The following is a 27,862-nucleotide window of genomic DNA, read 5'->3' on the forward strand; positions in this document are numbered from 1 at the left end:
TAGGCTGTATAATTTCATAATAATTATTATGATAAATGCCTTATTTATAATTCACCTAGACAACAAATTATTTAGTTGTAAGTTCTTTCCTTTGCTCCTAGTTTTTTTTTTTTTAATGAAAATGAGACCACAAAGTAGTTTGATTATACTATTTCCCTTTTTAATAAATTTTCACATATTATAAAGGTGGCTATTTGCATGTGAGTTTTTTTTCTACCCTCCACCCCAGGTCTGGTGATCGGTAATTTTTTTTTTTTTTTACCCAGAAGCAGGGGGCTAGTTAAAGGAGAATTACCATTTAGGTGGTTAGCAACTACCCCAGTTATATTTGTTAGAGGCAATGAAACAAAGTAATGCTGTATCTCTATGGATAATATGACTCTACCAAACACTATTTCCTCAAATATACCATACTTCTTCATTTTCAGGCTCACTCTCTTGAGACAATTAACTACATTTATACACATCTTTTCTTCCTGTTACAGTAGAAGCAGTGTGCCTGCTCCCAGCAGGGCCAGTCTCCCACTCATTCCTTCTTGTTTTCTCAAGAACATCACTCCCTCCGTTATCAGTTTCCCCTCCTGCAGGAAGTTATCATCAACGCCCACCTTTCAGAACAGAAAGCAGGCATTCCTGCTGTGGTGCAGAATCTGTGGTTAAGAATCTGACTGCAGCTCTGGTCGCTGTGGAGGTGCGAGTTCGATCCTCAGCCTAGCACAGTGGGATAAAGGATCCCCTGTGGCCGCAGCTGTGGCGCAAGGTGCTGCTGCAGTTTGGATTCAATTCCTGGCCTGGGAACTTCCATATGCCACGGGTATGGCCATTAAAAAAAGAAAAAAAAAAAAGAAAAAAAAAAGCAAATGAACAAAGAGGTATTGTATTTAACTCCATATCCTCCTCCAACCCAGTTCCTCTGTTCCCTTGATAAGGAACTGAAAGTCCTGTCCACACTTAGTGCCTGGATGACCTCACCTACGCATCCCTCCACCCGTTCCAACGGCTTCCCATCCAGAGGACCCTGCTCCCCGAAACCCCACATCCCAGTCTGCTGTTCTCAAAATCGTAATAACCCTAACAGTCATAATGCAAACCATTTCATTTCCTGCAGCTTAATCTCACTTAAGCTCTCAGTAACACTTGGGCACCTTCCTTCTAGACAGACACCCACTAGTTCCTTGACTGGAAAGTATGACCTGTCAGCTTTCCCACTTTCTCAATGGCTATTCCCTCTCAGTTTCTTTTCTAGTTCTTTCTCTTCCCTCTGACTTAAGTATTAGTATTTGACCCTGGGTCCTTTTTTCCATTTTGCCTCCTGGGGCAGGCTGGCCGAACACTCTCTCCAAAGATTCCATATGCTAATCCCCAAACCTTTGCCTGATGTAGCAAACACACTTTGCAGCTATGATGAAGTTGAAAATCTTGAGATAGGTGGTTGATACCGGATCACCCAGACTGGCCCCACATGTAATCACAAGTGTTGTTATAAAAGACAGGCGGGAGGAGATGCTTCTACGGAAGAAGGCGTGTGACACCTGAAGAAAGTCACTGTGCTGCTGGCTCTGGAGACGGCGGAAGGGGCCACACGCCAAGGTATGCGGCTCAAAAACTGGAAAAGGCTCTGCTGGCAACTTGATTTATTCTGGTGAAACGGATTCTGGACTTCGGCTTTCCAGAACTGTTAGAGAATAAATGTGTGCCATCAAGTGTGTGGTCATTGCCATCCCCTCTCCATAGGTCCTCTCACCCATCCTCATGGATCTGAAAACCACCTCCTTGCTAATAACCTCAAAATGTGCTCCTCCAGGGGTTGCAGACTACAAACCCTGTTCAAGCAGCTCACAGAAGCAGTCCCCCCAACCTGCCTCTTCCCGGTCACTCCTGCCCCTTCCGATCACAGTCCCCACAGCTGCGGCAGGGTTCTGCCAAATCTGATGACATCACTTCCCTGGTGACTATCCCCTACTGTCTTTCCATTTCACTTCTAATAATATCCAAACGCCTTACCTTCATTTATGAGGCCTGGCCTGATCTGGCTGCCCGTTGCATCCACCTCTCCAAATTTATCTCTGACTCTCCGCTGCTCCAGCTCGGACCAGTTCCTGGGCCCTACCAGTTCTTTCTTGCCCCAGGGACCTTGCACATACTGCTCTAACGTGGTCCCTCCCCCACTCCCCCTTTCCAATCTACATTCTTTTCCTTTGCAGTGCTTATCACGGGGATATTTGGGATATATCCATTTTACCTCTTAGTCTGGTTTTTGTCTGCCTTTTTGATGGGAAGGTAGGCTCCAGGGAGGCGAGGACCCTGGACCTGTTTTGCTCACCGCTGGTCCCCAGCACAGACCGCAGTGTAGATACAGAACAGTTGGTCAGCAAATATTACTGAATGAATGAATATACAAACACAACATACAGTGTCACGGGCCTGACTATTTTGACTTTGACTATTTTGGTCCCAAAAGCTCTCATATTCAAATGTCAAAGATCTCAAACAAACAAAACAGAGTCCTAGGACCAGGGCCGTGAGGCCCATAACTGCTTTGACCTCCTTCTAACAAATGACACGGGGCAAGCAAGGGTGACAGGGAGGATTGTGTTACTTAATCCTTAAACGTATCTCGCAATTATAAAATGAATGTTGTTAAAAATAAGGAAAGTCTAAGAAGATCTCATAGCTAAGAGGAACTAAGCAACCATGACAACTAAACATAATGTGGTTTCCTGAATGGGTTCCTAGAATAGCAAAAGGATAGTAGACAAAACTGAGGAAATCTAGGAGTTCCCATTGTGGCTCAGCACGTTAAGAACCTGACATACTGTTTGTGAGGATGTGGGTTTGATTCGGGGCCTTGCTTAGGGGGTTAAGGATCTGGTGTCACTGCAAGCTGTGGTGTAGGTCACAGTGTGGCTGGGAGCTGGTGTTGATGTGGCTGTGATGTAGGCTGGCAGCTGCAGATCCCTGTAGCTGGAGAACTTCCATATGCCACAGGTGTGGCCATAAAAAAAAAAAAAATGAAGGAAATCTGGAAAAAGAGACTTTAGTATTAATGCATCAGTATTAGTTCACTAATTGTAACACATGTACTGTGCTAATATAACACATTAATAACAGGGGAAAATGGATGCAGAAGTCAGGGTATATAGGACCTCTCTGTAAACCTGAATTTGCTCAATTTTTCTGTAAACCTGCAATTATTCTAAAAACTAAAGTCTATTTTTTTTAAAAAAAGCAGTGTCACATACACTCTTAGGTGACACCCCAAACTTCTGAGATTGGAATGACAGCTATTAAATGCCAAGTGCCCTTGACGGGGCAGGCACTGGCACACAGGTGACCGCACGTAAGCCTCAGAACAACCCGACGAGGCAGCTGCTCTTGCCCCTATTTGGCCAATGAGAAAACTGAGACTTAGCGATTTCCAGGGGTCTATCCTTGGTCACACGGCAAGTGAGTGGCCGATCCAGGAGCCGAACCCCAGCTCTTGTTTTCTCCTTTCCTCCCAAAGAAACCTGGCACATGGAGGATTGTAGGATCTGATTTTTGCCGTAGGAAAAAGGGCAAACACTACTCTCTTCTGTGCCTTTCACTTCTGTCCTCAGAGACAAGGTAGCAGTTTGGGCTCTGGGCACTTCTCACGTGCAAAATCTTGACAGCCTCCTACCTGGCCTCTCCACTCCACGCTGCATTCCAGTGAGCCCTACCCAGGGGCTGGAGACAAATCTTTCAAAGCACAATTCTATTTACAGCACACCCCTCCCTAAACCCCACTGAAGAAAGTTCCCAACTACCTTCTCTGGCCCCCACCCCTTCACCTCTGTCTCCCTCACCCTCATCTTCCCTATATCAGTGTCAGATGTCTCTACTTCCCACACGTTGTCTTTCTGGCCTTTAGCGTAAATTCAAAACACTTCCTGCTAAATGAAAAACTCTGCCAGGGTTGAGGGTCATTTACAAAACTGCTGGGATTCCGTCCAGCTCCTCTTAAAGGCACTTGCTATCTAATGAGAGAGCAGACACACAGTCAACCATCACACAAGGCAAAATGAGCTAAATGCTAGACCGGAAGGAGGAAGGCCTAAGGGAGGGAGTGATTCATGACAACTGGGGGATCCTGGCGGGCATCGGGAAGCGGGGATATTGTTGCCTGTTGGATATGTGGATTTTGACAAGGAGAGAAGGGACAAGGCATCCATGCCTTCACTCAATCCTAGGAAGCCCAGAACTGGCCCATCACTGGCCTCTAAGCTTCCTGTAGGGAAGCTGGCAAGGCAGGCAGTGACCACGCTGAGAAATTTGGATTTTATCCTAATAACAATGTATGTTTTAAGTAGGGGAGTGACAGGATCAGTCAGACTGGAGGTTTTAAAAGCTCCCTCTGGGGAGTTCCCGTCATGGCGCAGCGGAAACAAATCCAACTAGGAACCATGAGGTTGCAGGTTCCATCTCTGGCCTTGCACAAGTAGGTTAAGGACCTGGCGTTGCCGTGAGCTGTGGTGTAGGTCACAGACACGGCTCAGATCCTGCGTTGCTGTGGCTGTGGTGGAGGCCAGCAGCTGTAACTCCGATTCAACTCCTAGCCTGCATGCGGTGAGGAGAGAGAATGGGGACCTGGAGCATTGGCAGTGCTGGTGGGAAAAAACCAGATTTTCTCTACTTAGGAGACAGAAGCCAGAGAATCTGGAAACTGGTTATGGCAGCTGGGAGAGATGGAAGAGTTACATAGGGCGCTCCAGGCTCCTGGTTTGGGCTTTTGGGTGGATGGTGGAGCACTGAGCAAGATGGGGACTGGAGTTCAGGTTGAGAGGAAGATGAAAGCTGAGGTCCTGACCATTGTGCGGTCCTGGTCCTGTGAGTCATCCAAGCGGAGAACGGTGTAGGCCATAGGAGGAGCGCTCAGAGGGCAGGGCAGGTGGAGATAAACAGGTGGCAGTTGAGGGCACATAGAAGAGGCTTGCATGCAGGGACCTGCCCATGTACAAAGAGCAGAGAAGGCAGCCCAGCCCCAAGGAGACAAGTTCAAAGGTTCCTGTGTGCTCCAAGTGTTGCAGATTACAGCGTTTCTTGCCTATATCTCAGCATCCACACCTGAAAGTGGTTCAGAAGTAGCTCTCCCCCAACACCAGCTTCCCTTCCGGCAGACACTCCTCTGCTGGCTGCCCTACCAAGGCTCCGACAGAAAGCAGGAGGCGAAGCGCAGACCCAGCACCGATAATAGAGGCCTGAGACCTAGTCAGATGCAGGGCTCACCACCACGGACCCGCGCCTCCCAGTCCCGCAGTGCTCCCGGAAGCGTATGTGGGGCTTCCTCTTCCACATATGCTGGGTTTACACCGAGCGATGCGCTTTTCTGGCACCCGTTGCTCTTGGAAGGGTTTGTATCTCCTTTTAACCTGATTCCACCATGCAGAAATCTTGGGGTTGAAGCGTAAAGGGGCGGGGGGGGGGGCCCGGTCCACAGAATAACAGGTCGGTGTCAGCAACGATTTCAAAAATCCCTGGTGTCAGGAAGTAAAGAGAGTGAGGATGGGAGGGGCGCGAGGATTGGCCGAGGCACCACTCGCGGCGACGCTCGCTTTGCTGGGAAGGTGGAGGGATGCTGCCGCGCCCACCTCGCCCCGCGTCACTGCGGCTTCCGGAAGCTCCACGCCCCTCCGTATTCGGGCGCCTCCGAGGTTCCGGAAAAGCACGACGGAGCGGGCCGAGCGGTCACCGGCCGGCCCCCTGGGCGCGGCGGAGGGGCTAGGGCTAGGCAAGCGCTTTGTTCTGTGGTTGGTTCTCGCGCTCGCAGGCGCGCAGGAGAGGCGCTGGGCAGGGCTGGCGCGCGCGTCCTGGGGATCTGCGGAGGCGGCTCCGCCTCCAGCCCGCGGCAAAGGAGCCGACGCGAGCCAGTGCCTCCAAAGCAGTCTCGGGACCCCCCAGCCCAGGCGCCCGGCGGAGACACAAAGGCTGGCGGGGTGTGGGAGCAACTGTGGAGCCGGCAAAGGGAAAGCGAGAGGCCCGGGCCAGGCCAGTGCCTGAGTGAAGGCACCCTCCCGACCCCAGCGGTACCCAAGCCTGCCCTCGTGGGCCTGCCTAGCCCAGCCCGGCGCGCCACAGCCATGGCCATTGCCCATCTGGCCACCGAGTACGTCTTCTCGGACTTCTTGCTGAAGGAGCCCTCGGAGCCCAAGTTCAAGGGGCTGCGGCTGGAGCTGGCCGTGGACAAGATGGTCACGTGCATCGCCGTGGGGCTGCCGCTGCTGCTCATTTCGCTGGCTTTCGCGCAGGAAATCTCAATCGGTGAGTCGGGCGGGCGGTAGCGCAGTGGTTTGGGCCGGCCTTATCAGAAGTGCCCTGGTCTCTTATCAGAGGAGCCCTGGTCTCCGGCTAGAAGTGATTTTACTGGCCGCCCCTGGCAGTGCTCGCCGCTGTCATGGGCATGAACGATGGGAAGGAAGATAGCCGGAGTTTCTGGTCTGAAGCATCCTTTGTCCGTGGGCTTCCTTTTCCCCCTGTAGACCCTGCTCGAATCCCTACTCCCCTGGTCTCCTGTTCGCTGCTGCCCACTGATCCTTGCTGTGGCTTAGTGTTCACGTCCCTGTCGTAAGACCTGCGCTCCCGTCACCAGATTTGCCAAGAACAACAGTCTCCTCTCCCCCACACTCCCATTTATGCAGGCACCCCCAAAGTTTGTATCACAGAAGCTCCCGAGTGGCTAAAGGGAGGTTGTGAAGACAAGTCCCCCGTGAAAAGTGCATAACTGGTGTGTCCTGAGACTTCAGCTCTGCAGCTGTGAATAGTGGGAAATAACTGCTCTTGGCCGGTTTCAGAAGGGAACCCAGATCTTCTACCTGGACGCCCTGATTTTGAATGTGGAAGGAACAAAAGTGCCCTTCAAATAAATTCTCATTGCTCATAGCAACAGTTCTGTGAGATTCTGAAACCTGGTGGTTTGGACAGGATCACGTGGCTAATAAGCGACTGTCTTCCTCCTCACCAGTTCTGACTTTCAGGGCAGGAGAGAGTGTGTATGAGTCAACAGGAGCGCGGTGTGTGAGGCTGGACACAGCTCTGTGGGGCTGGGTGGTGGGGGAGAGGTTCTGTGAGAGTTGGGCTGGCCCCGAGCTCTGGAGCCTGGGTGGGATTTGGATAAGCAGAAGGATGAGCCTTGCCAAGAATTGGAGATGGCAGAGGATGGTATGTGGTCCTGGAAGAAGACTGAATGTCCCACCTGAAGCAGGAGGATTAGTCACCGTTCCTGGAAAATGAGAGTGAATGTGGGCCTGAGTCAAAGGGGTACAGACTGGATGGTTTAAAAAGTGCAAAGTTGGAGTTCCCATTGTGGCTCAGTGGTTAACGAATCTGACTAGGAACCATGAGGCTGCAGGTTCAATCCCTGGTCTTGCTTGGTGGGTTAAGGATCCGGCATTGCCATGAGCTATGGTGTAGGTTGCAGACACGGCTCAGATCCCACGTTGTTGTGGCTCTGGTGTAGACCAGCGGCTACAGCTCCAATTAGACCCCTAGCCTGGGAACCTCCATATGCCGCAAGAGCGGCCCAAGAAAATGGCAAAAAGACAAAAAAAAAAGTGCAAAGTTATGGGGAGTTCCCGTTGTGGCTCAGGGGCAACAAACCCGACGAGTATTAATGAGGACTCTGGTTCAATCCCTGGCCCCGCTCAGTGGGTTAAGGATGCAGCGTTGCCAGGAGCTGTGGTGTAGGTTACAGATGAGGCTGGAATCTGGCATTGCTGTGGCCGTGGTGTAGGCCAGCAGCTATAGCTCTGATTTGACCCCTAGCCTGGGAACCTCCATAGGCCACGGGTGGGGTCCTAAAAAGAAAAATAAAAAGTGCAAAGTTATCATTTGAGCAGAGGCTGGGCCAGGTGAAAATGGCACTTAATCGTCTGAGGGTAGCCTGTCGGGTCTGTGAAGGAGGCACGGTGGAGGTAGGGCGGCTGGATGCAGTAAGATGGGGCATCAGCTGAGGTCTTGTGCAAGATGGGGAAGGTGGGCGGGATTTCTGACAGCGAGGAGCAATAAGCAGCTCTGGGGCCCCTAGTTTTTCATCAGCCAAGAAGGGCCGAGACCGATCAAAGATGCTGGGAAGGCTGCGGGCCTGGATGACTGGAGAATGGTATTGATGGAGAGAGTGAAATTGAAAGAAGAGTTAATTAGAAAAAGGTTACAGTGAGCCTGATTTTGTAACCTGCACCACCAGTTGTTTGTCTTGACAGGAAGTTGCTAAATTCATTTTGGAAAGTAGTTTTCAGTTTTCCTTGTCGCTGAGCAGACAGAGAGAGTCGTGGAGTTTCCCTCTGCTGTCCGGATGGCTAGGAGTCGAGGCTGCCAATAGAAGGGGAAACCACCCCGTTGCATGGTCCTGGAGATAATTTTTCCGTTCAGCAAATTGTTTCTTGTGTACCAGCTGTGGCTGGACCCAGTGCTGGGCCCCGAGGACCCAGGAGTCAGAAGACGTGGGCCCTGTCTGATGCCAGGAGGGAGGTGCTGCTTACCCTCAGTGATCAAACTTCACCTCTAGCCCACAGCCGAGAGGGACTCCCGAGGCCCCTGCACCAGGAGTGCTGTAGATACACCCTAATGGATGGGCCGTCTGAGAGGCATTTGTTTGGGTTTACGCAGTAATTATGCTCCGTGTGTTGCACTGCTGTGTGTTGAGGGTGGGGGCAAAAGGAATTTGAGGTACGGTCCTCTCCCCGCCCTGCAGGGTTGACTGTCCAGCTGGGCGCTGGAACAAACCCACTGGAGGGAGCATCGTTCAGCAGTGTGTGATTCGGTGACAAGACAGTGTCGCGCTCTGGCGACCAGGTGGGTGATGGTGGGCAGGGGGCTTCGGTGACGGTGTTGAGCAGACTCTGTGTCCTCCTCTCGAGGGCATCAGGACTCCCCAGGTTGGGACAGGCTGTGGGATGAAGACAGGATCAGGGAGGACCTTAGATGAAGCCAGAAGAAAGTCTTGAGAGAGGAGAGAAGAGGCGGAGAAATGAGTGCGTGGAATGGGTACAGCGGGGTCCTGTGAGGCTGGGGGTGGGAGCAGAAGGAGCTCTGCCTTGCCGTCTGTCCGTGGTGTAGGGATACGGTGCAGAAGGCCAGAGAGGGGCTGGTGCCCATGGTCAAGCTGTAGCGCGGCTCTGGTGGCCTTTTAGCAGCCTGGGGCTGTGACCGCTCCTTGAGCCTGACTGGCCCTGGAATGGCGGGACTTACAAGCAGAAACATTCTGGAGCGAGTTGCTAGGAGATTGTGTTGAGTTGTGGCCCGAGCATTTTTTCAAGGCTTTTGCATAGTGAGCGGAGACTATTGGATGGATGTAAGAATTCAGATGTGCTCCTGGTCTGGTTAGGCCTGACATTTCTGCTCAGCTCTTCTAAAGTACTGCAGGCCTGGCTCCCCTAGAGGGTAAATTGGATAAGGGGGGGGGGAAAAACCCATTGACCCATTAATTGGCAGCAGCAGAAGACAGATTAAATTTGATTGTGACTTTGGGCTCAAAAGACTAAATGACGGTGGGAGTCAGGGAAGGGGAGTTGGTACTGCATTTCACCGGCCTTTGCTTTTTCTCTCCACTGGCCTTGCATCATGTCTTACATACAGCAGGTGCTCAATTACGATACGGTGAAGGAAATGCCGGAGCACGTTAGAGAACACTCCTGGTTCACCTGTGGAGAAGGGCGGGCCTGAGGGGAAGAGGGCCCTTCCAGGAAAGGGGCAGCATCAGGAAGGGAGGCAGGGCCTCTGTCTCCAGGTCAGATGCCGAGGTCAGGGCAAAGGTTGCAGTTCCCATGTCCCAACCCGTGCCTGGAGTTCACCAGCTCGAGGTAAGGGGGCTCCCTGGTATGGGGAGGGAGACTTCCCTGTCACCAGGGACCCCGTGTCACTTAATAACACACGTGGTGAAGCCATTCATGGCTCTCTCTCTGACATCCGCCTCTGATAATAGTAGCATTACAGGATCTGGCCATTGTGGAGGGACCAAGCTGCCCCACTTGACTTGTAAGCATAGGTTATATTGCACAGGTTAAATTGTTAGTACCTCAGATTCTCTTTTGTAGTTTTTATTTATTTATTTATTTTTTTCTGTTTGTTTGTTTTTTGTTTTTTAGTGGTGGCACCCATGGCATACAGAAGTTCCTGGGCCAGGGATTGAATCTGAGCTGCAGCTGCGACCTCCACCACAGCTGCGGCAACCCTGGATCCTTTAACCCACTGCACCAGGCTGGGGATTGAACCTGGGCCTCCACAGTGACCTGGGCCGCTGCAGTCAGATTCTTAACCCACTGGGCCAGAGTGGGAACTCTCTTTTGCAGTATTTTTGCGACCAGGAGGAATCTGTGTTTAAAATGTTGAAGGGCTCTGTGGAAGGAGGGGTGTTGTTCTCTATGGCTCAGAGAGCACATGGGTGTCACCAGTATGGATGGTGCAGGGGGTCAGAGGTCGGTGCCACAGAAGGGCCTTCATTTCTAACACACCTGGCTCCAGGTGCCTCTAGAGGTGCAGCACCTTTTGCCCTGAGATATCTCTATCTCTGTGTCTATATCTATATCTTTATCCATATATCGTGAGAGAGAGAGAGAGAGAGAGAGAGAGAGAGAGAGTTCAGGAAATAGCTTGTGACAGCTCTGTGTAGAGTAAAAGCATAATTGGGCTGCATGACCCTCAAGCTCTGAATTCTGGGAGTATTTGTCTTAACTGTTGAAGAAATGAATTTCCTAAGTGTGCTCTTTTTCGATAGCCAGGCTCTGAAAGGGATTCCTGTCCTTAGCATCTTTAGATGGGTCCGCAGTGCCCTTGACTTAGGGCTGTGCAGGGCCTGAGGCTGAGATGTTCTTCCGTCAGCACTGCTCTGATTCCCTGGCGCCCTGGCCTGGCGTGTTAGGAGATGCCGGGAGAGCAGAGCCCCTGTCCCCACCAGGATGCTTCATGCCCGGAGCCAGGCTGGCTGGACCAGATGAGCAGCAAGGCGGCCATTGGACTCCTGGGCGAGAGTGACTGGTGTGCCCCGGGAACCTTCTCTCCTCCGTGTCCTCCCAGGGGATGGCCATCGTTTCGGACAAAGGGACTCTGTCCCTCTGGGTTAGCTCCACTCTGCTGCTGTCATTCCAGGGCGGGCGCTGGGCCAGCCCCAGTGAGTCAGGGGGCAGATAGAGCTGCAGCTGCTTTCAGTGCTATGAGCCCCCAGATACCCTCCTGTTTCCTTCCAATTGAGTCAGCAGCCGGCTGGCTTAAGTCATCTGCGCTGTCATGGCTGAGTTTAGGCACCTCCTTGGGAGTGTGTCCAGGCCGCCTTTGAGCACATAGCAGGTGGCGGAGCCGATTGCTTCTTTTTGTGGGTGGCTGTAAGCTGCACTAAGACTTAGCACCTCAGGGCAAAGGCCGCATAACAGCACATCCCCAGCCCACACTTCAAGCCAAAGTGCCCAGAAAGCCTCCTAGTCCCCTTTCAGAAGGATGCCTGCTGTCCAGGCTACTGCTGCATCCGTGGTTTTCCATCTTACTGTTTTGTTGTATTTTTATTGTACAGGTAGTCCCTAAATGCCTTCTCCTGGTAAAGGATTCATAAACCTCCCTTACAGAGTGTTAGAGGCGGCCACCACAGACACTTGGTACAGCCAGGAAGCCCCCTTTCTCAGCATTAATAGAACACATTTGTATGCACATTGGTTTTTAACTGCAATGAGTCTCATCATAGTGGTTTGCGTTTTCCCACTTAGTATGTTGTGGGGAGCCTTCCATGTCAATCCATAGGTGTCCCCTCCTTGTTTTTTATTTTTTATTTCATTTTCTTTTTCTTTTTTTGGCCTCCCTGCAGCATATGGAGTTCCCAGGGCCAGGGATTAGATCCGAGCCACAGTTGAGACCTAAGCTGTGGCTGGATCCTGAACCCACTGTGCCAGGCCAGGGGTCGAACCTGCATCCCTGTGCTCCCAGGATGCCACTGATCCCATTGTGCCACAGCAGGAACTCCATCACTGTTTTTTAATAGACGGGCAGACAGATAGTCCATAGCATAGAATGTTCTCATCACGGTTCATCCAAGCGCCCCCCTCGTGATGTACATTTAGTTTCTTTCAAGTTTTCCACGATTACACATTAAGCTTCTTGGCACTAAAGTTTCTGTAGGGACCTCCCTCCTCCCAGCATTGAAAGGAAAGGAGAAGAGAACAGTATTGGTTTCCAGAAGGATGAAGTCATTTTCCAGGAAAGTTTTGCTTTCTTGAATTCTTACTTCACGTAGAAGAAATTGCTGCCTTGCATACGTTCTACCTCTAACTCCTCCTAAATGTTGCTTTATCAGAAGAGTGGAAGAGGAATTTCGATGAGCTCTTGCTTTTAAGAAGGAAACAGCGCCTTTCAGGGGTCAGATGGCAGCTTTCCTTGGACTTTCGAATGTGTCCTCGTAGCACACTGTGCATTTCCTCCTAAGCACTTAGCACAGGTTTCAGTGGGGTAATTATTTGCATAATTTTTCTTGAATGCTATCTCCCCGCCAGACTGTAAGTTCCTTGGGGACAGGGTACGTCTGTTTTCTGTCCGGTATTCTGCTCTGTCCAGTAGACTGCTCTGTCCGGAGTTTCCAGCATAAAACTTGATACGTAACAGGCATTCAATAGAGTGTGTAAATGAACAGTGTCATCGGGGGTGTCCGTGGGGATTTTAGCATTTTGGGATCCTGAGTGTTAGTTATTCTGTTGTCAGTGATGGGATTTTATGTGTCTTGAAAGAATTTATGTTAAAAAAAACTAGCATTGGAGTTCCCATCATCGATCAGTGGTAACAAACCCGACTAGGATCCAGGAGGACACAGGTTCAGTCCCTGGCCTTGCTCAGTGGGTTAAGGATCTGGTGTTGCTGTGGGCTATGGTGCAGGTGGCAGATGCAGCTTGGATCCCGAGTTGCTGTGGCTGTGGTGTAGGCCGTCAGCTACAGCCCCGATTCGATCTCTAGCCTGGGAACTTTCATATGCGGTGGATGGGGCTCTAAAAAGACCAAAAAAAAAAACAAAAAAAAAAACAACAAACCATGAAAAACATTTGTGAACTCTAGATAGTGTCATTGGAGTTGACTAGAATAACAGTAATAGAGGAAAGAATGTGAACTGACTGATAACACGCAAACATTTAGTAATGATGAGGTTGATTTTTAAAACATACTAGAACTTACCCAAGTAGCATTTGTTCTGTTTCAGTGTACACCGTTCCCTGACTTTAAAAGACCTAGTCTTTAAAAAAATTAAAAGATTCGTATTTAAGGAGTTCCCGTCATGGCACAGTGGTTAACGCACCTGACTGGGAACCATGAGGTTGCAGTTCGATCCCTGGCCTTGCTCAGTGGGTTAAGGATCCGGCGTTGCCGTGAGCTGTGGTGTAGGTCACAGACGTGGCTCAGATCTGGCGTTGCTGTGGCTCTGGTGTAGGCAGGCGGCTACAGCTCTGATTCAACCCCTAGCCTGGGAACCTTCATATGCCGTGGGAGCAGCCCTAGAAAAGGCAAAAAGACCAAAAAAAAAAAAAAAGATTCATATTTAATTATTTTCTACTCCCTTTCTCCGTCCTCCCCACCCCCTGCCCACCCTCACCCCCTAAAGAAAGAAAAGACATGAGATTGTGAAAAAACCCTATTATTCCGAAATAGATGAAACTCCCACCCCTAGCAAAAACTGAACCAGGCTTCTTGGAGCCTTTGCAGATCCCAGGTTTAGATTAGCAACATCCTTTTAAAAACCATGCAAACATCGTCACCCTTCCTCTGCAGAGTGCTTCCTTCCCAAACCCCTAACTAAGGTGATGAATTTGGTCCAGGGTGGGCGAGGGGAGGCAGTTTGGGACCATCGTGTCCTGGCTGAGCGAGGCAGGCACAGCTGTGCGCCATGGGGTTACTGAGGACAGCTGGGGACATGGGTTTGGGTGACGGGGGAGGTGGCCTGAAGGTGACCCTGGCCCTGTGTGGGGTACAAGGTGTGTGTCAGCAAAGGAGGTATTCTTCTCATTGATTTATTCATCCTCTCTAAAGGTTGTACTCCTTTTTCTCAAAAATTGTTCATACGTGTCTCTATCTGAATTATAAAGACAGGATTTATCATAGAAAATATGGATTAAAAAAAGAAAAGAGCAGTAATTCCAGCACCAGAGATAGCTTCTGTGAAATCGTGGTGGCTTTCCCCATAGCGGACAACTCGTATTGTACTTTTTAAAACCCAGACACCTAATCTGGTCAATTTACCATGTTCCTAAATCTTATAAACTGGCTTTTTTTGTTGTGGCTGCAAAATTAATTGTTACATAAGTGTGTTGAGTTGAACCTTTTCACAGTTTTTTTTTTGTTTTTTTTTTTTTTTTGCTCAAATACATATCATTGTGAGGAGCACTGCTGAATATTAACCCCTAAGCCATAAAGATATCAGTGTTTCATCAAATTGTATGTCTAGTTCTGAGGTCAAAGTGTACGAACTTGTTCAGGGCTCTGGATTCGCCTGGGGACTGATTTTCTGGAAAAGACACGGACACTTCCACCAGCAGTTAAGTTCCCTTTTCACCACTGTCATCAGCACTTAGTGATTATTGGTGACAGTTCAGGTAGGGCACTGTTTTAAGTCACATTTAATTACTGTGTTGAACATTTTTCCATATATATTGTTACCATTTAGGTAATTCTGTGAATTGTTCTGGACTTCTGCTAATTTTTCAAAGGGGAATATTAATTTCTCAGTGGCTTTTATTGATTATTTATATGGCTAGCTAGAATAGTTTTAAATTTTTTGGCTTTTCTTTCTTTCTTTTTTTTTAGGGCTGCACCCACGGCATATGGAGGTTCCCAGGCTAGGAGTCAAATCAGAGCTACAGCTGCCAGCCTACGCCACAGCCACAGCAACACCAGATCCTTAATCCACTGGGATTAACCAGGGATCGAACCTGTGTCCTCATGGAGACTAGTCAGATTCGTTTCCACTGAGCCATAACGGGAACTCCTGGCTTTTTTTTATTGCAGGTATTTTCCTTTCCAGTTGTCAGTTACCTTTGAAGTTTCGAGAAGCAGAACTTAAGAACTCAAGTCATCAAACCTGTCCATCTTTTAACTTTTTCTTTCTTTAGTGCTGTGATGAGATTGATTTAGCTCAGCTCTGGAACAGTTAAGTCTCCATCTTTTTTTTTCTCATTATCTTTAATGATTTTCTTTCACCATTTACCTCTTCCATCTGTTTTGTTCTCTGGATGGTATAAGTCAAGACTAGCTGACAACCCCTCCAAGTGTCGTTTATGGAGGAAGCCACTCCCTATCCATTGATGATGATGCTTTTCCTTATTATGTAATAAACCCTTATGTACGTGATCCTATTTTAGGACTCTTTGCATTATTCTCCTGGTCTATTACTTCTCATGAAATACCTGACCATTCTGTTATTGCTGTCATCCTGGCTTGTTTGTAGAGGCAAGACAGATACCCGAGTAACTTGGATAAATAAAATCATAGACTGTGGGAACCATCAGGAAGGAAACTGACAGCTCAGCAGTCAGAGTGACCCACTTGCCTAGCACAGACTGTTACATCTTTAGTAGATACATTCCTCAAAATATGTTAATTTCTTGTTGTTGTTGTGTGGGAGTGGAGAGAACAAGAATACATGGTGCATGCCAGGAGTTGGGCCTCCAGGATTGTGGTCCATCTATGAAAAGACCCTAGGCTAACACACGGTAGCCCACCAATCAACCTGGAAAGTTTTGTCTTTTTTAGGGCTGCACCTGTGGCATGTGGAGGTTTCCAGACTAGGGGTTGAATTGGAGCTGTAGCCGCCAGCCTACACCACAGCTCACAGCCACACTGGATCCTTAACCCACTGATCAAGGTCAGGAATTGAACCCACATCCTCATGGAGACAATGTCAAGTCCTTAACCTGCTGAGCCACAATGGGAACTCCTAAAAAATTTTCTTTTTTTTTTTTTTTTTGGTCTTTTTAGGGCCTCACTCACAGCACATGGAGGTTGCCAGGCTAGGGGTTGAATCAAAGCTGTGGCCACTGGTCTATACCACAGTCACAGCAACACCAGATCCGAGCCATGTCTGCGAACAACATCACAGCTCACAGCAACACCAGACTTAACCCACTGAGTGAGGCCACGAATCGAACCTGCATCGTCATGGATGCTAGTCAGCTGAGCCACGATGGGAACTCACTAAAATTTTTTAATTAAAAAAACCCTGCAAATAAAAAATAAGGTCTGTTGTGTCTGATTAAAAAAAAAAAAAAAGAAAAGGCATCTCACTCTTTCAGTCTCATTTACACTGGAATTTCATGGGACAGTTCTGGGCTCTTGCAGGTCCCAGAGCTGCTCACTGTCTCCAGCGTCTTTACCGTTGCCTTTTGGCCTAGGGTGTTTGATCCTAGAGAGACTCTCAGGTCTCAGCTGGTTATCATTGGCTTATAAAATATTTCCCTCTTTCCCCATCTGTCAGTTATCTCTTTTATCTTTTTTTTAAGCCAGAGATTGAAAAAATAAATAAGTTGTTTCCCTTCTGAGCCCTGTTTCGTGTTTAAATTTAATTAAGTAGCAAAATTAGCAAATATTATTTATTAGGAACTATAAAGATGTCTTATTCAGCTTTACCCTTGCTTGGCAAGGTTCACCTCACCTCTCTGCCTAGGTCATCTTTTGCAAAACAGATAACAATGCTATTAAACAAAATCATGTATGGAAAGAGCCTGACACATGGTTTGTATTCAGTACATGTTGGTTGACTCTGAAACTAGTCACATACGTGTCTCCAATCTGAAGGGACATTTTGATATTGTGAGCAGCCAGGGGCAGGGGTTCAATCCTTGGCCTGGGAACTTCTGCATACCCTGGGCTTGGCCAGAAAAAAAAAATAGTGTGAGCAGCCACCAAGCTGAGACAGAGAGCTCACGCTTCTCTCCAGCAACCATGCAGATTTGAGTGCAATTGAGAGGGACACCAGAGGCTCAGCTCCAATGCGTCTGGGGGTTGGTGACTGTGACTTGCCTACCTTTCCTTCTCCCGTGTCCCTTGGAGGGAGGAGAGTCCAGAGGCTTCATGCCTTTTGAGTCTCTATAAACACTAAACCTTTATTTTTCTCAGGTTTTCTTCGGTGCATACGTTTCAGTGAATTGCAGAACAGGAAAATGATACACTTTATATGACACTTCTCACTTACCAGCGAGGAGCAGCTGTGTGGAGCATGTGAGACCAGAAGGCGCCTCGCCTTAGACTCAGTTTCAGACGTTGTAACATGAGGACGCTGGACTAAAATTAGTTCCTGTGGGCCGCCCGTACCCTTCTGATTCGGGCCCCGCAGTCCGTGGCCTGCCTTACCGTAATTATTCTTGCTCACCTTTTGCATCCATTCATTCATTCATTGGACGCTTACTCACCGAGCACTGCTCTGTGCCCTGGGGTCTATCAGGGAAGGAGCAAACGTGGTCCCCGGAGCTTAGAGCCTGGCAGGGGAGATGGCGTCCCAATAATTACAGAATTCTGGCTGTGATAAGTGCCTTGGAACAAGGGCCACTGCGGGAGTGTCACCCAGTCAGGGGCACGGGGGGTGGCTGAGAAGTGGCACTTGGGCTGAGTGATCATGTGTGAGACCCAACATGGTTTCTTGGGAAACCCAGAAAAGATCAGTGTTCCCAGGGCCTGAGCAGCGGGGAGAGGTGAGTGATATAGAGGGATGGGTGGGGTCCAATCATGGAGGGTCTCAGGGATTTGAATTTTAGAGTTTATCCAGAGTGGTTGGGGGCTTTTAGTTATCAATGATGTAATCCGATGTGCATTTTAAAATCTCACCCACGAGTTCCCATTGAGGCCCAGAGCTTGGCCCAGTGGTAATGAACCCAAACCTGACCAATATCCATGAGGATGTAGGTTCGGTCCCTGGCCCTGCTCAGTGGGTTAAGGATCCAGCATTGCCATGTGCTGTGGTGTAGGTCGCAGATGTAGCTCAGATCCCATGTTGCTGTGACTGGTGTAGGCTGACAGCTACAGCTCTGAATTGACCCCTATCCTGGGAACCTCCATATGCCATCAGTGTGGCCCTAAAAAGGAAAAAAAAAAATGTCACCCCAGATACTTTGTGGAGACTGGACTGGAGATGTGGCGAGACTGATTAGGGGCGATGGCAGTTAAGTTCAGGCTTCCCGACTCTGAAAGAGAGACGGGGTCTTGGAGGACAGGGGCTGTCACATGCATTCGGACTCCACCATGGTGCTTTGTGTGGGGGCAGATGACTTATCAGGGTTTACCAGGAGCCATTGCTGGGAGCTCTGTGGGTGCACCTGATGCTGTCTCCCCACTGTTTGGAATGTTGGAGCTGATGTGGGAAGGACCCAGGCTGGCCACATTCTGCTCTGGGGCCCATGGTTGCTTTTGAAGCCCAGCCTGCCACAGTGGACCGTGAGGAAGGCTGTATTTGGCAGGGGAGAGCCTGGGCCACGTGGAAGCCTGGTCCAGGGTGGGTCCCAGCGGTCGGCTCTCATCACCCGGCAGAACAGGAAGCCCTGTCCACTGGGGGCCTGTGAGAAGCTGCTATTCTCAGAGGGCCTGGCAGGCCCTGGAGGTGAATAGCTGGGCGGATTGGCGTTCGAAAAGAAATGTTGCCTCTCGCCTGTGCACTTAGGCAATGCTCTTAATGCCTTTCTTCCCCTGCTGTCCTCAGGACCAATATTATTCATTGCTGTGTGTGCAAACACATACACACATGTGCATATGCATTATTTAAATTAAGGCTTTACCTTTCTATTTTTTTATTTTTATTTTTCACTTTTTTTTTTAGGGCTGCACCTGCGGCATATGGAAGTTTCCAGGCTAGGGGTCGAATCAGAGCTGCAGCTGCCCACCTACACCACAGCCACAGCAACTCAGGATCCAAGCCAAGTCTGTAATCTACACTACAGCTCATGGCAACGCCAGATCCTTAACCCACTTAGTGAGGTCAGGTTATCGAACCTGCATCCTCATGGATACTAGTTGGGTTCATTAACCACTGAGCCATGACGGAAACTCCCATTTTTGTTTTCTGAATAAGTTCATTGGTATCATTTTTTTAGATTCCACGTATAAATGATATCATATGATGTTTGTCTTTCTATGACTTATTTCACTTAGTATGATAATCTCTGAGTCCATCCATGTTGGTGCAAATGGCATTATTTCATTCTTTTTTATGCCCGAGTAATGTTCCATTGTGTTTGTATGTCACATCTTCTTTATTCAAATCCAAATCCTTTGCATTTTTTCTTTCTTTCTTTTTTTTTTTTGTCCCGTCCCATGGCCTGTGGAAGTTCCTGGGCCAGGGGTTGAACCCGTGCCACAGCAGTGACAACTCTGGGTCCTTAGCCCACTGAGCCACCAGGGAGCTCCTCTTTGGTATATTTTAAATAACAATCCCTTTTCACCATATACTGACACCTCTTTTAGCTTATTTTTCCCAGCAGAAATCCTTCAAGATTGTTATATCTTTTCCCTTTGGGGAGACTGTGTAATACTAATTAAGATATGAGTTTGGAGAGAGACTGCCTGGGTCCAGTGGCTCATCACATATTCACTATGAGACACTGGGCAAGTTCCATAATTTCTCTGTGCCCAGTTTCCTTATCAGTAAATGGGGTATTAGCAGAACCTATCTCCCAGGGTGGCGAGAATTAAATACATTAACACCCATGAACCCTAGAACCGCGTCTGGGGCATAGTAAGCGCTCACTAAAGGTTAGCTATTAAACATGCCCTGATACTTTTATGACTCTGATAGATGAGGAACTAAGGCCAATAGAGGCCAGGGGCACACAAAGCCAGCCTGGAGTGTGCAGCTCTCATTCTGAAGCCTGAGTTATCAGGCTCCCCTGTGTACTCTGTCCTCTCCCTGTGCTGTGTTTGAGCAACAGCGCACTGAAAGCAAAGCCAGCTTGTATCCCAGGACAGAAGCTGCCAGTGTGCGCTGGATCTCGGCCCTGCTGCCATGGGGTCATCCTCCCCACTCCTTGTCCTCTTGCTGGGAAAGGCGCCTGCTCTGTTAGAATCACGGCCAGCCCCATGCCCAGTTCAGCACTGCAGCCTCAGTGGGTGCATGGACTACAGCCCTGAGGGCATTCAAACACAGCTCCCCCACCCTACCCTGCCCCACCCCCTCGCCAGTATCCGAGCATCAACTCAAGACTGCCCAGTGTGTCATTCCAGGATGTCCAGCTGGACTCTGTTCCAGGCACAGTGAAGCGTGGTGAACTTTAACAACTCCGAGCCTTTCTTGCGCTGTTTCCTAGCCTGGGTTTTCTCCTCTCCTACCTTTGAATGTGAACGCCTGCCCTGGCTCAGCCATTACCTCCTGCAATTTTTTTTCTTGGTCTGTTATCATTTGTGGTTCATATTCTTGGCCTCCTCCACTGGACTTCAAGCTCTTTCGAGTACTGAATAATATTCCACTGTTTGGATGTACCAGAGTTGATCCAGTCACCTCCTGAAGGACATCTTGGTTGCTTCCAGGTTTTGCCAGTGCAAACAAAGCTATAATAAACATCCACGTGTGGGTTTTTGTGCGGATGTGACTTTGCAGGTCTTTTGGGTAAATACCAAAGAGCATAACTGTGGCATCAGATGGCGAAAGTGTGTGTAGTTTTGTAAAAGCTGCCAGACTGTCTTCCCAAGTGGCTGTACTGTTTTGCATTCTGACCAGCAGTCAATGAAAGCTCCTCTTGGCACCATGCTCTGTCTTTGAACTCTTTGTAGTACTGAGCCCCATGGGTGCTTTTTGGGCTGGGCTCAGCACCATCGAGGTCTGAGTACCTTAGGGAGAACGGCTGTGATAGGAACAGAAAGAACAGCCCTTGGGGAGAGCAGGGGGCCTTGGCTCTTCTGGCATGCTCCTGGCACAAAGACTCTGAGGCATTAAATACCTGCCTCTGAGAAACTAGGTATCTCTTCTTCTCTTTCCCGAAGTTCTTTGAGAAAAGAGCATTTGCCACTTCCGCATCTGCGTCTGTCATGTGACATCCTTGATGGTCCATTTAGAATGTCCTTGTATCTGCAAAGAAGTCTCACGACTGGTTGTTTAAATCTTGATAACCGTCATTTTAAGTTCTTTTCATTTTCCTGGAGTCATTAATCTTTGATTCGCACCAAATTTAGACCCTCAAGGCCTTCTCCACCATAATAGAGGTTCTTTGTTGCGGGAACTACAAAATCGGACTTAAAAGGCAGCTGTGAGGGAGAGGTGATGCAGGAGGTCTTAGCAAAACTGCGTCTAGTTTGAAGGTGTGGCCCTGTTAAATCTCAGATCCCAATGATCCGAGGCCTGCTTTTCATGGTGCAAAAGTTCAAGAGTTGTAGACAAGAAGACGAGCAAGTAAACCAGCAAGAGCAGGTGAAATGCCACTAATTATGAGGGCACCGAAGAAAATAAAAGAAGACGTGACAAAGGAACCCTGAATGTGTGAATCTCCAGTGCTTCCTGTGGTGCTCGAAGCATAGAATTAAAACTAATACCTACCACTTACCGAGTTCTTCCTGTGAGTGTGCCCTGAGGTTGACGTTTCTTTTAATCCTTACGAGAGTTCTCTGAAGTTTTGCAAATGAGAAAAATGAAGTTCAGAGAGGTTACATGCCTTGCTAGCAAGAGAAAGAGAAAACCTAGTGACGATTGGCTATAACAGGATCTTAAAGCAATATTCAGGGAATACAGATTCTAGAACCTCTCTAGATGTACCTAGTTGTTCTCCTTTAGGTTAAAATTGCTTCTCTGTACCTAAGTGGACTTCCATATTGTTTCACACAACGTAGGCCTGTGTGTCAATGAGGACCCGGTGGACAATCATTTTCTTCTAACCCTTTTTTTTATACTTAAAAGTGTCTGTTGACTTGTTCCTGGGCCTTATGATTTTAAGCCCTCCTCTCCCACCCCGCTTCCTGGGGGCAGCATCCATGTTCATTTGGGATGGCGCCTGCTTTCCGCATTGCCCTCTTAGAGTGCAAAAACCAAGACCACGTTTCAGAGGACGTGTGACCAGGCTGGGGCTGCTGCAAGGGTTTATTCCTGGCTCTCACAGGTCTTTCCTGCTGCGGCGTGTCTGATGTAGTTTATTTGATCCAGCCCTTCCTTCCCTCTGTGGGTCCAGCCTCCATCCCCATTGGGTGAGCATCCCCCTTGGTTGGCCCCCTTCATTCTGCCAACAAGCTTTCTGACTCCATATGAAGTAGCTTTAGGTTCTTGGTGTTAGGTCCTCACACACCTGCCATGGACCACGTGGGGCTGCTCTTGTTGACCCTGAGGTTTCTGATGACACTTTCTTGTGAACTTGGCCCAGGGCTCAGGACCAGGCTGCTGGGAGATTGAGGCTGGCCCTTTGCTGCTTCGCCTATGTTATTGGCTGGCCTTTCCCCACAGCACCTGTTCGTCTCCACTCCGCCCTGCCTCCACCCTCTTTCCCCCCTGGTCCATTCTTCTCAGGGTGTCATCACATGGGGGAAAAAGTAGGGCTGTGCACTTGGAGTTATATCAAACTTATACCAAGTATTAGCTCTGCCTGATTCTGGAAGTTGCTTAATTTCTGAGTCTCTGTCCCCTCATCTGGCAAATGGCACTAACTGATAGCTAGCTCATAGGTTCTTTTATGTGATTAAATGAGGCATCTAATTCCTATCTTATCATTGTGACGTCTGTTCTCCTTTCATAGGTGATTCTGTGATGGGAAGTAGCTTATGTGTCATCAGTACATAGGGGAGTACCGATGTAATGTGTGAGTCACTTTGGTTCATCTGCCTTTTTGCCAGTTTGTGCATGGTTTGTGCTACCAAGTAAGATGATGAAGGAAGCTTCAGAGGAGTATGGCAGACACGATGCCCATTCACCACATGCTTCTCCTCTTGGCTCCATTTGGTCAAGTGCCCTGTTTTGGAAGTGCTGTCCATGTGGTTCTTTCTGGTCTCTGTGTGTTTCTTTCTTTTTTTTTCTTTTTTTTTTCTTTTTTTTTGTCTTTTTAGGGCTGCACCTGCAGCATATGGAGATTCCCAGGCTAGGGGTCTAATTGGAGCTATAGCCGCCGGCCTACACCACAGCCACAGCAATGGCAAATCTGAACTCTGTCTGTGATCTACACCACCGGATCCTTAACCCACTGAGCAAGGCCAAGGATCGAACCTGTGTCCTCATGGATGCTAGTCAGATTCGTTTCTACTGAGCCACAACAGGAACTCCCTCTGTGTGTTTCACTCTTATACTTGGGTGCCTAACTCAGCAGCCTTCTTTAAACTCCTTCATCAAACTAGTATGTTTTTATCAGGATTGTTGCTGTTTGGCTAGTGCTCTAGGCACAAAATCTGCAGAGATTTTGAGTGATGGGCCTCAATCCTTGTACTCTGTAGCTCTGTTATTTTAGTGATTTTACAGAGCACTACGTTTTTAACACATCAATTGTATTATGGTAGAGATGTTTGTATGAATTCCCCTTTTTACTTTTCATTTTCCTTCTGCCTTCATCTTCATTTCATGGAAGCAAAGCCTTTGGCCCGGACCAGGCTTGGAACTAGAGGTGATGGAAGCGACCTCAGGCGGATGCATGCTTTGTGTCTTCATGCCCTCTCTCACCTGGTCTAGGGCAACAGAGTTTCTACTGGTCTCTGCTTCTGTTCTTGACCCCGAATGGCCAATTTTTGACCTAGCATCTAGAGTGAACCTTTTACATTGAAAATCAGAAGATATCTTTGCTTTAAAAATTCTGAAATTATTTTGTGTGAGTTTTAGGATTGAGTAAATGAGTAATTCTGTTGATGTATTTGGGAGCTAAGGGTCTGAATGAGAGACAGAAAATACAAACACGGAGTAGGGGAAGGCAAAGAAGACCCTAGTGGTATTAGATTGGGGTTAGAAGGCTCAGTGTAAACTCACACACACACACTGATTTCCTAGCTGTGCCTGCTGAAAGGGCCGAGGAGCAGTAATATCCCAGTAGCAATGAACACATCTAAATCTAGCATCTAAATCCTGGTTTTAAAATTTTACCACGCACTGAAAGGAATCACAGGCTCCTTGGAGACATGGCCAGTTGCAGGGCTGCAGCAGGCAAAGTACAAGATAAGCCCAGAACATCTTGTGCCAGGAAGAACAGAAGTGCTCCAAGACGGAGGGGAGCATGTTAGATGTAGGAGCGCATTTGAAACAATTTGAGCATCAGAATGAGTAACAGGAGGAAGCTGCTGTTGTGGCTCAGCAGAAATGAATCCAGCTAGTATCCATGAGGATATAGATTCGATCCCTGGCCTTGCTCAGGGATCGAATCTGTCTGACTTGATGGGTTAAGGATCCGGTGTTGCCGTGAGCTGTGTTGTAGGTCACAGACGCAGCTCAGAGTCTGCGTTGCTGTGGCTGTGGTGGAGGCCGGCAGCTGCAGCTCCGATTCCACCCCTAGCCTGGGGACATCTATATGCCACAAGTGTGGCTCTAAAAAGCAAACATTTTTAAAAATTAAAAATAAGAGGAATGGATTACACTATATTGAAAAGTGAAAATCTTCATGAGCCCCTGTCGATGCTAAAAATAAAATGTAGGGAAGGGGTAGTACCTTTTTGTCATAACGAATAGAGAGGGAAAGACAAAGCTGGAAAATCTTCATTTTGCAGCCACAGTTGAAGTATTTGATTCCCCACTGGGTGAAAGTCCATTGGGAAACAGACTACTTATATGGTCTCAGAAGGTCTCCCCATAGACTGTTTATTTCTCAGGGAACACAAGCACTTTCACAGCCTTGGCAGAGGGCACCTTCGCCACGTGGCCATCATGGTGACATCACTGTTGTTCTGTGGGGGACCCACAACCCTTGCGTGGGATCCCTGCTGGGAATGCAGCCACCACACCAGGGGTGTTGCATAAAATGAAGGGCCTGTATCCTTCCCATGTGAGTGTCTTGAATGACAGAGAAGGACCGCGGAACCCGCCCAGGGTAAAGGGACTAGAGACACCCGACATCTCAGTGCACAATGTGTGGTGCAGGATCGGATCCTGATTGGAGAGAAAAAAAATTGCTGTAAAGGGTAGTTTGGGAAATCTGAATATTAATAGCAGTATAGTGTTCATTTTTGTTTGTGTGTTTGTTTTTAACGGCTGACCCTGCAGCATGTGGAAGTTTCTGGGCGAGGGGTTGAATCAGAGCTGCAGTTGAAGCCTGCACCACAGCCATGTCAACACCAGATCTGAGCTGCATCTGCGACTTACACCACAGCTCATGGCAACTCAAGATCCTTCACCCACTGAGCAAGGCCAGGGATCAAACCCCCATCCTCACAAATTGTATGTCGGGTTATTAACCTGCGGAGCCACAATGGGAACTCCCTGTTGTTTTTTTTAATGTTTTGATAGTTGCACCGAGTTAGGGAACAGAATATCTTGTCTTAGAAGATACACACTTGTGAGAGCGAAGGGTCATAATCTCTGTGATTTACTCTCCAGTGGTTCAGAAAAAACGTAAATATATAGGGAGGGCGGCTCTGTGGCAGAGTATCGACAGTGTAGTATCTCACTCTAATTGTTTATGGGAATATCCTATTTTATACGTTTACAAATTTTATTTATTTTTTTAGTCTTGTTGAGCCGGAATTGACATGGAGCATTGTTTAAGTTTAAGGTGCACAGCATAATGATTTGATATATGTATCTATTGCAAAATGATCACCGTAGGAAGTTTCAGTAGCATCCGTCATCTCCCATAGTTACAATTTTTTTCTTATGATGAGAACTTTTAAGATCTACTTGCTTAGCTCTCTCCTATACAATAGAGTATTGCTCTCTGTGGTTACTAAGCTGTATATTTCACCCAGACTTTATTTATCTTATAACTGAAAGTTTTTTACCTTTTGACCACCCTTACCCATTTCCCTAACAAGCAGCCCCCCTCAGCCCCATGCCCGGGCTCTGCCAACCACCAGTTTGTTTTCTGCCCCTGTGAGTTTGGTTTTATTAGATAAAACATGGAAATAAGATCAGACATATTTGTCTCTCTCTATCTGATTTATTTGATGTAATATAATGCCCTCCAAGTCCATCCATGTTAACACAAATGGCAGGATTTCCTTCTTTCTTATGGCTGCATATTATTGTAATAGTCTCCTAACTTTTCTGCAGGTCTGAAACATTTGTTTATTGCTCTGTACAGCATGGACGAGTAGTGAAGTGCCTGGGGGACGTCTTGGGACTCTTTGGAAGATAACGTTTGATTATGCCCATCTTAACAAGGAGCAGCCCTTGCTGGGTTCTCTTTAAAAGCCAAGCTTAGCTGTGGGGGAAAAAAAAAAAAAAAGATCTGGTGAATCATCTTGGTTTAAAGGAAAAGAAAACTATCATTCCAATTCCGGTTGGTTGTGTTTGTTTGGTTTTTGGTTTGGGCTACAGAGAGTACTTATATTTTTGCACTGGTTTAAAACACGTGCGCCTTGGGGTCAGTTCCTGAAGAGCAAGAGTGAAGGCAGCAGTCATGGGCCATTTGGGACTTGCAGAATTTATTTATTTGCTTGTCTTTGAAGCTAGTAGTGGGTTTGGGTTGTAGTCAGCTGGGGAGGTGAAAGGGGAGGAAATTGGCTGTTTCTTAGAAAGAGAAGTTATCCTGAGATTCTTGGAATTTTGCTCTGTTCTATCGTGGTTTAGATCTCTGAAATGATTTTTTGGAACAGACTTCATTTGGCCGTATGTTGGTGTCAAAGGTACTTGAGACAGATTCAGACCTGTTCCATCCCTAGAGTGTTTATTGCTCTCAAGTGTTTATTTTTAGGCGCTGGCCACTCCAGTGTCTCTATACCAGTGTCTTTTTAATGTAATTGTTCTCATTGAACTCTGGAGTTTATAATAGAGTAGTTTTCAGTTTGGGGACCAGCCTTAAAATATAGCCAGAACTTTCAGAGTCAGTATTTCCCAGGTTGTATTGTGATCTAGCTGGATCCCTTATGTGTGTATGTGTGCGAGTTGTGTGTGTAGTATATAATTTACAATAAAGCGAACTGGAACTGATTTTTTTTTGTTTTGTAAAAATTAAAATGTCTTGCAGACTTTTAAAATGCTATGTCAGTAGTAATGATAAACATTGATGTTATCATGAGTATGGTCTGCTTTCGCTTTCTGCTTCTCAGAAGAGCAACCCCAGGATTTACTGTTTTCCTCAGAGAAACTCACCTGTCTCCCTCTTACCCTTTGACCTCCTCTGACCCAACTTTCTTCAATAACCTGTGCTTTTGCCTCCTCTTTCTTGTGTCTGGAAGGTAAAGATGGAAACCCAGGTTGAAGTCCCAGCTCTATAACTCACCAGCCCAAGAGTTCAGTGTCTCACTTTCCTTACCTTTAAAATAGGGTCAGAAGTTCCCACTGTGGCTCAGGGGGTTCAGGACCCCACATAGTGTCTGTGAGGATGCGGGTTTGATCCCTGGCCTCATTCAGTAGGTTAAGGATCTGGCCTTGCTGTGCCTCTGATGTAGGTCTGCAGCTCCAATTTGACCCCTAGCCTGGGAACTTCCATATGCCAAAGGTGTGGCCCTAACATAAATAAATAATAAATAAATAAAATTTAGAATGGATAAGCAAGGAGGTCCTGCTGTATAGCACAGGGAACTCTATTCAATCACTTGTGATAGAATATGATAGATAATATGAGAAAGAGAATGTATTTATATATATATATGTATGTATGTATGTATGTATGTATGTATGTATGTATGACTACGTCCCTTTGCTGTACATCAGGAATTGACAGAACATTGTAAATTACCTAATAAAATGTTTTAAATAAGATGGAGTCGCTGTGCACAGCAAGGGGTGGTTCCCTTTTCTTGCCTCTGTTGCTCCTTTAGCCTCTTCACTGTAACCGTTACCAGCTTAGAATCTCTTTCCTTT

General features: G+C 47.8%; 1 protein-coding gene across 1 annotated transcript in view; it reads left to right on the plus strand.

The window, feature by feature from the left end:
- Positions 1 to 5,490: 5,490 nt before the first annotated feature.
- PANX1 (pannexin 1) overlaps positions 5,491 to 27,862 on the plus strand; it is a 49,774-nt gene continuing 27,402 nt past the window's right edge. Inside the window, exon 1 of the mRNA XM_047752897.1 lies at positions 5,491 to 6,279. Coding sequence (XP_047608853.1) covers positions 6,099 to 6,279 — 181 coding nt within the window. The 5' untranslated portion in view covers positions 5,491 to 6,098. The remainder of the gene's footprint in view (positions 6,280 to 27,862) is intronic.

Source organism: Phacochoerus africanus, chromosome 11 (genome assembly GCF_016906955.1).
Source record: "Phacochoerus africanus isolate WHEZ1 chromosome 11, ROS_Pafr_v1, whole genome shotgun sequence".
In the NCBI taxonomy this organism is placed as follows: domain Eukaryota; kingdom Metazoa; phylum Chordata; class Mammalia; order Artiodactyla; family Suidae; genus Phacochoerus; species Phacochoerus africanus.